Here is an 8,234-nt window from a genome sequence, read left to right on the forward strand (position 1 = left end):
ATTATTTAGATCAAATGAAAGATCGTAACAGCAGCTGCAATTAACAACAGTAGGTGGTCAGAAACTTAAAAAAAACACACACCACAGTAGGGTGGGGGGTGGGGGGCGTTTTTAATGATCGGTGTTCTCATTAAATAAAACAATATTGTTTCACAGAGAAAAGCTGCATCAAATTATTGTCGTCAATTGCTGGTTTAGAAACACACACAAAAAAAGTTAAACCATATTTCCTGTAAACTCACTTCTAGAAACACTCGACACATCAACAGTAGATTTTTCTGCCTGAGTAAACAAAACGGCTGCCAGCGGTGGACATTAATAGGTCTAACATTACCGTGTGTGTGTGTGTGTGTGTGTGTGTGTGTGTGTGTGTGTGTGTGTGTGTGTGTGTGTGTTTTGTGGCAGCCCTCCAGTCAACAGCGCTAATGCCTGATGCTAACACCGTGTATATAAGTGCCTATCAGGTTGTTGTTGTTTTGTTTGGGTCTTTTTTTGGGGTTTTTTTTTTTGCTAATAGTCCATAATGTTGTTCCGTTTAAATTGTTTGTTCGGTTCTTTGTGACGAAGCCAAAGCCGAGATAAACAACAGCTGGATGAAAGTAGCTGAACACGATGTAATTCATCCTGTAATTCTACAATACACGCATGCAATTATCCTTTTTAATGGCTTTTTATTTTTTTATTTTTTTATTAGTTTGGACGACACTTGAAGGAAATCCAGCGATTTTATTTTTGGACATAATGAATAAGACTACCTGATTGACACCTGTCCATATTACACCTGATTATCATCTCTTTTTTTTTTTTTTCCCGTAATCTTTCCTCGTCTACATTTATGATGCCAACAATCGTATTTTCTTTTTTATTATTTTCAAATTTACAGAAAATGGTCCAGAAATATCGGAGATAATAAAGAAGTAGTAATAATTAAAGTACCACAGAAAACAAAAAGTCTAAATTACAAAACAGAAAAAAAAAAAGTGCAAGATTGATAAAGGAGTGAATAAAAGGATAAAGAATGGCTAAATTAAAGAAATTGTTTTACTTTGCCCACAAAGGGACAGAAACATTTATTGTCATTTGCTTATTCACTCTGCAACTCAACAAATTCAGTTTTTCCTGAATATAGTTCAGTTTTTTTCAGTCCAGAAAATGATGCCCATATGAACAAATGCTCCATGAAACTGAGACGATGTATTGAACCACGCGTCAGTATTCTGAAATGTTATATTAATATCTACACGGTGCCAAAAGTGATCGAGTTCGTTTTACCTCAAAAACCTCAAAAGATGTTCCGAATGGAAAAAAAAAAAACAGCAGACGTTTTTTTAGGGAAAACTTTTAAACAGACTGGAAATATGAAGAAGCCTCGTTTAAGTTTTAGAAAAAGAGAGTTTTGTCGGCGTTACGGCGCATTTTTACAGTGCAGATTACTTTTTTCTTCTTTTTTTTTTAACTCAAAACTCCACAGTTGAACGACTCTCAATTAAAGTTGATGTGACGCTTTAAATACGAGAAGCTTTTCTGTGTTTTTTCCATGAATTGTGACCTCAATTTTTTTTTTTTTTTTTCAAAACTGTGCAGCAGAAATGGTGTGAAGTTCCTTCGTGGAGGATTCTGAATTAAAATACGTTCCACTTCTCTTTTCATTCTTTATATCTCTTCCTCTTCCTCTTCCTCTCCGCCCTGTTTTCATTTTCTCTTTACAAATTTCTCCTCTCTCTCTCTCTCTCTCTCTCTCTCCGTCCCGGTGGAACTCCCCCCTCCTCCTCCCCCTCCCCCGCCCTCTCTTCTCTCCATCAGGACCTGGAGGAGCGTCTCCGCCACCATCACCACGCCGAGCTGCAGTCTCTCAGAGAGGCTCACCGTCAGAGCATCGAGACGCTCAAACAGCAGTCGGAGCAAGAGCTGCAAACGCTCCGCTTTGAACTGGAGGACGAGGGCAAAGCCATGCTGGGTAAGATCTGAATAAAAGTGTGTGTGTGTGTGTGTGTGTGTGTGTGTGTGTGTGTGTGTGTGTGTGTGTGTGTGTGTGTGTGTGTGGCAGGAGGAGGGGAGGAGGCTTGTGTAAAAAAAAAAAGATATTTTTTTAAAGATTTACCCGCCCGTGACTTTTTGGCACATTTTGCACTGATTTTTAGTTTTCAGTTCAGAGTCGGTGGGAAGTGAAATCAAACATGTTTCTTTTGCCGCCGCGGTGCCGAGTTACAGACGCAACATGCAAGAAATATAAACCTGCAGCCCCGAAGTACAAAACATTAACACAAGAGTGTGCGTGTTCTTGTTTTTATGTTTTTTTCACGTCGAAAGTAAAAAAAAAAAAAAAGTAAAACAATCCTGTTTTTTTTTTCTGTCTTTTTCTTTTTTGTGTGTTTTGCACTCCGGTGACGCCGTACGGTTCACTAAAAGTGGAAATTCTGAAACACGAAGTGACTTTTCTCAAGTTAAACTGTTCGAGATGACAAGTTAATATGTTAAGAGTAACTATTTTTCAATGGCTTCGTGAAAGTGAGTCAGGTTTTCGATACAGCTTAAAAAGATTTGGCGAAAACCTCAAACATGGCTGCGCCGCGTATGAAACATGAGACCGCTTTTAGTTTGAAACAAGGGGCTTTTAATTTGAAATGCAAACAGGAAGTTGCATCATACTCAATCAGTGACCAGACATTAAAAGTATCCCGCTGTTCCAGTCCAGCAAAAAAAAAAAAGTGCGGTACGTATTATTTCCGATACGTGTACGTATTTAACAGATAACTCGATCTTAAGAGGTGTCGGTCGATTTAAAAACGAGGACCTAAAACCTGCGAGACTAAATATGCAGTAAAATCTCAGCCCTACCCAGTTTTTCAGCACGAAACCCACCGGTACAGCGGCGTGATAAATGGTCTCCCATTAACCTTCATGTCATGGTCCCGACACCGGAGAGCCGCCTCCATCCATCTCTCACCTCCCACCACCCTGACATCCTCTTATTGCCTCCTTCTCTTTATCTCTCTCTCTCTCGCCCTCTTTCTTCACCCTCCTTCTTCTTCATCTTCTCCTCGTCTGTGAAATTGCGCGGGTTTGTAACATTATGTTCTTCTTCTACGTGCTCTGAATTTGTCATCTTTTTGGTTGTTGTTTTTTTTTCTTACACAACCTTTCAAGTAGGAAGCTAATAGCGGCGCGTTCCCCCGCCGCGCTTCTCCAAACCATTAGACTGTTTGCAATAAAAGGTGCTCATTGGAGTGAGGATTAAAGGCCACTCGGGTAAAGGCGACGGAGGCACTCGTCTTTATGTGCAAAGTAACAAAGTAATGTAATAAAAATGCCTCGCCGTCTAATGAGTTCCTTTTTTTTTTTTTTTTTGCAAACAGACTACAGCTTGAAAGGAGCTTTTTTTTTTTTTTTTTTTTTTTTTTTTTTTTTGCTTGAGTCTTGCAGTATCACTAAATTTGAACTTTTGCAAACTGGCTTTTTGTTTCCTTACTGTACAAATTGCATATATATATATATATATATTTTGTAACTTCTTCCACTGAATCTTTTCCCGGTCAGCGTCCCTGCGGTCGGAGCTGAACCACATCCACGCGTCGGCCATCGAACACCTGAGACAAACCCACCAGCAGGAGTCGGCCGCGGCCAAGGCGGAGCTGGACAAGACCCTGGAGGACAACCGGACGCAGGTACGAACTCGGCGTTCACAAACAGCTGTTTTCTTTTCCTGCCCGTCCGCGGCCGCAAATTTTGGAGTGTGATTTGTGGGACGGGGAGTCGTGTCTTGACGGGGAGTCGTGTCTTTACGGCTGATTTGACAATAAGTGTGACTTTAATCGTCTTCTGGCTCGCCGCCATCTTCACGTCATTTTAAACGACGGCAGCAAAAGCTGAAGTGGGGAATGGTTTTCGAGTCGAATCTTCCCGAACACCTCGGGCGTTGGCCACAATCCCAAAGTGTGTGCGTGTGCGTGTGCGTGTGTGTGTGTGTGTGTGTGTGTGTGTGCGCGTGTGCGTGTGTGTGTGTGTGTGTGTGTGTGTGTCATTGATTGCATATAAAACATTTTTTTTTAAAAAGCTTCCGGGACGGAAATATTAGGCCGATTAGGCCTTAAGCTGCAATACCACCGAGTGCCACTAGAGGTTTGTCTCCGAATTGCCTCCATAGACTCCCATTCAACGAGTCTCATAAAAGTCAATAAAATGCTCCTTCTTATTGTGAGTGACGTCACCCGTCGGTTTGTGAACGGCCGTTATGAAGCCTCGAGTTCAGATTTTTTTTTTATATATACAGTCAATGATACGTCAGCAATTTTGCTATGAACTGTGGGTAAATTCCTTGCAGAAATGCAGACTTACAGAAAGATATCCGCCCCCCCCCCCCCCCCCCGTGGATTTGACATATGACAGCCGGAGAGGCGTCACGTTCTCTCTTTCTTCGGCAGCAGAGGAAGATGTTGTGATTGTGATGAATCTCCACTCTGCAGACACCGAAGAAGAAGCTTCTCTGGACGCCTCTTTCACACTGCGGCACACATTCGGTCTCTCCGGGGAAGTTTTTTTTTATTTCCAGAGAGAAACATCGAAGGGGAACATTTTTACTCGTGTCTAAAATGCGCTCGGCGTTTACCGAGGGGGACTTTTAGGAAGACGTTTTCCACTCGCGCGCCAAAACATTTGGATTAAAGCCACACGGCTCATATTTTTTATTGATTTTCTTTTTTCTTGTTTTTGTAATTTTTTTTTTTTTTAACAATTTGCCAGAAGGTAGATTAGTCTTTTAATTGATTACTCGGGCGGCAGATAATTAATTGAGCGCAATCTTTTGGTCACTGATTAAATTAAGTCAAAACTGAAATTTATTGGATTTAAGAAGAACCGCTGCTCCTTCAGGAGCTCCAACTTTATGAAAATTATAATAGTTTGCTGTTTTTTGTTTTTTTTTCCTGTTGGATTGGACAAACAAATCAATTTAAAAATAAAAAAAAAATGCGTATGTTTTGTATTTGGATTGACATAAAGAGACGATACAAATAATGAAGAAAATAGTCACTTACAGCTGAATCGAACTCAATCCAGCTCGTCACGAATAGTTTTAATGTTTGTTTAGTCGGCTGATGTTCGACGGTATTAGATTATGGAGCCATCTTGCCACATACAACACTTGTCGCAGGCTCACACACACACACACACACACACACACACACACACACACACACACACACACACACACACACACACACACACACCCGGGAGAAGCCCTCACACCACCGCTTGTAAATCTTCCTAATTACCCCGAACACCACGAGTTCCTCTCTCATCACCGCGTGATACAGATGTTCTAACAGAGACGCACAGCTGGTTGTCTTTAATGCCTCCAGCTCTCCGAGTGCCTCTCGTCTGGAGACGCCGCCACGGCGACGGGGAGCCAATGAAGGCTAATATCTACAGTCGCGAACCGCCTTGTCAATCATACGGGAGCAAAAGATGAGGTTCAGATGTCGAAGGCCGAGCGGCGAACCGGCAGCGACGTCACCCGCCGGTTTGTGAACGGACGTTTAGCCGACGCCCGTCTCTTGCTAGTTCGGAGCGGGAGGTGATAATACGTCCCGTAACCTGACTGTCAATCAAACAGACACGCCCGCCCCCAAACAAACACGTCTTTTTGAAACTTATTTTCCAATTAACGACATGATTATTTTCAGATGGACCTCCATAAAACTGGTAAGAAGGAGCGACTTTAGCCAACGACACCGAGATAACTGGTGGAAAACATTGAACGACTTTGTATTTGATGAGAGAAGTTGAATGGGAGTCTATGGAGGCTTTTTGGAGCCGACCCTCTAGTGGCACTCGGCGGTATTGCAGCTTAACGCACTTCTGCATCGGCCTCATCTTTTTCGAGCCCGAAGCTACGTCCACTTTTCTATCCAGTCAAAGGATTTGATTTGGTTTTTATTTTTGTCCCAGCGGAGATCCGTACAAACTCACAAGACGCTTCGGTTTCACGCTCGGCTGCAGACGAGGATTCGTTGCTCACAGAGCTGCTCAGTGTTTCCTCTTTCCTGAGGTTACTTATTTCCGGGTGGATGAGTTTCATTGAATTTCTGGGTTGTTTGTTAAACACAAAGAGTCGGATCCGCGGGGGGTTGGGGGGACGGGGGGGGACGGGGGGACGATCTCTCGATATTTCACCCCGAACACCTGCAAGTCAAATCTCCAGCGTCTTTGAAGTGTTTTATGCAACACGATATTTCTAATATTTAAAACTTTTTGGCAAATTGTAGGTGATCGAAAGAAAATCAGAGCATGGCCGAGGTCTCAGATTTCCTCACAATTAGATGTTAATAATCCTTTTATACACATAAAAAACCTCCATTTTCTTGTGTTTTTTTAAAGTTTGCTTTGTGCAGAGAAAAGAGGGAAAGGGACTCCGTGAATATCTTCCTAAATACGAAGTTAATTGTACGTCTAATTTTTAAGGGCGTTGAACTGCTGCGCGTTGCGACGTTTTAAAAACGCCGAGGTGGCGGCGGCGGCGGCGGCGGCGCTTGTGTTGCTATGTTGTTTACTACGCCGGAGCTCCCGACGGCACCGAAACCCAAACTTCCTGAGTTGAGTCATCAGCGTGGAAGAGCTCAGCGGCAGGCTGTCGCCACGCTGAGTTAAATAATGTTTTTATACCTCCAATTACTTAACAGATGGGGAGGAAGAGGCTGATGAAGTGTGTGTGTGTGTGTGTGTGTGTGTGTGTGTGTGTGTGTGTGTGTGTGTGTGTGTGTGTGCCTTTGTCATGATATTGAACGTGTTTGATCTCAGCGTGTTGTCGGATCAATAACGTCGTCATCAGCATCTCCTGACATCTACTATCTCCTCTGTTCTGTTTCCATTATATTGTTCTATTTCCATTATATTGTTCTGTTTCCATTATATTGTTCTTGTTCCATTATATTGTTCTTGTTCCATTATATTGTTCTTGTTCCATTATATTGTTCTATTTCCATTATATTGTTCTGTTTCCATTATATTGTTCTATTTCCATTATATTGTTCTGTTTCCATTATATTGTTCTTGTTCCATTATATTGTTCTGTTTCCGATGTATTTCAGACGTAGAGTATCTTCAGAGACGTCATTTTCTTCTACGTCTCTTCTCGTTATTTTTTTCCCTCCTTCTTCGTTCCTCGTGAAATCGAGCCGAAACAATTCATCGATTAATAAGCAGTAAAAAAAAAAAAAAAAAAAAAAAAAAAAAAAATGCGAGTTTTCAAGCAAAAATTCTCTTTTTTTTTTTTTTTTTTTCTCGCTGTTGTTCAGACAAAGCCATCACTTCAAAGACATAACTATGATCTGCATTTTTATTTTTTTTACAGTTTGATGTAATTTAATAGAGAACAGTATGAATGAATTCATGTTTATCTTTAGTTTCAACGGAATGACGTCGCGACCGACTAAAATGCTTCAATTCTCCTCTTCCTCCATCGAAAGAATCAGAAAATCACATCATATTCACTCCACAGATTCGGCCAGCTAATGTCCTGACTCGGTAAATATTTGAATGCCTTATTTATTTTTCAAAGACTTTGAAATGAGAATAGAAAGAGGACCGGAGGCCTGTTTTGATTTAAGTTTGCTGAGGTTGTTGGAAAGGAAGATTAAAAAAAATAAAAATAAATAAATAAAAATGTGATGGCAGGACAACACAGAGAAGTCGGTGATATCTGCCTTAATTGAAAAAGTAAATTTGAATTTAAATGTCCTAAATTATGCAGCACAAACTCATCCAGTGAAATGTTTCTGTGAGTTTCTCTCGCTCTGCCAGATTTCTTCCCTCGTCCTTCGTCTTCGTCTTCGTCCCTCCCCTCCTTCCACACAGAAGCCGGGAGTTTGATGAGATGAAGAGTACAATGAGTAAATCAGTCATCACAGATTCCCCCACTCTGCCTGATTGCCCCGCCAAGTTTATGCACATCAAAACTCGGCCATTTACATTAATTTAAAAACACTAAAAAGGAGACTCGTATTGAGAGGTTTTTTTTTTCTTTTTTTTTTGCGTGTGAATGAGGCCATTACGACAAGATTATGGCTTTTTGGGGATATATGGCCGCCGCCGTTGGCACGGATCGTTCCGGAGGCGAGTCAAATGAGATTTTTGCAGAGAGAGGGATCATTAGTGGACAATAACTTGACAATATTTAATTCGATTCTGATGGAGTTAAGTGGCACTCAAGTGGGAGTCTCGCAGATTACGTCTCGTCT

At 41.5% G+C, this 8,234-nt stretch overlaps 1 protein-coding gene across 1 annotated transcript in view; it reads left to right on the forward strand.

Annotated features, from left to right (window-relative positions):
• Positions 1-1,803: 1,803 nt before the first annotated feature.
• fam184ab (family with sequence similarity 184 member Ab) overlaps positions 1,804-8,234 on the forward strand; it is a gene marked incomplete at its 5' end in the record, with an annotated part of 29,127 nt that continues 22,696 nt past the window's right edge. Inside the window, 2 exons of the mRNA XM_069172312.1 lie at positions 1,804-1,957; positions 3,538-3,665. Coding sequence (XP_069028413.1) covers positions 1,804-1,957; positions 3,538-3,665 — 282 coding nt within the window. The remainder of the gene's footprint in view (positions 1,958-3,537; positions 3,666-8,234) is intronic.

The sequence above is a fragment of the Embiotoca jacksoni genome, unplaced genomic scaffold, assembly GCF_022577435.1.
Source record: "Embiotoca jacksoni isolate LCO1_2020_lvr unplaced genomic scaffold, fEmbJac1.0.p SCAF_52, whole genome shotgun sequence".
NCBI lineage: Eukaryota > Metazoa > Chordata > Actinopteri > Embiotocidae > Embiotoca > Embiotoca jacksoni.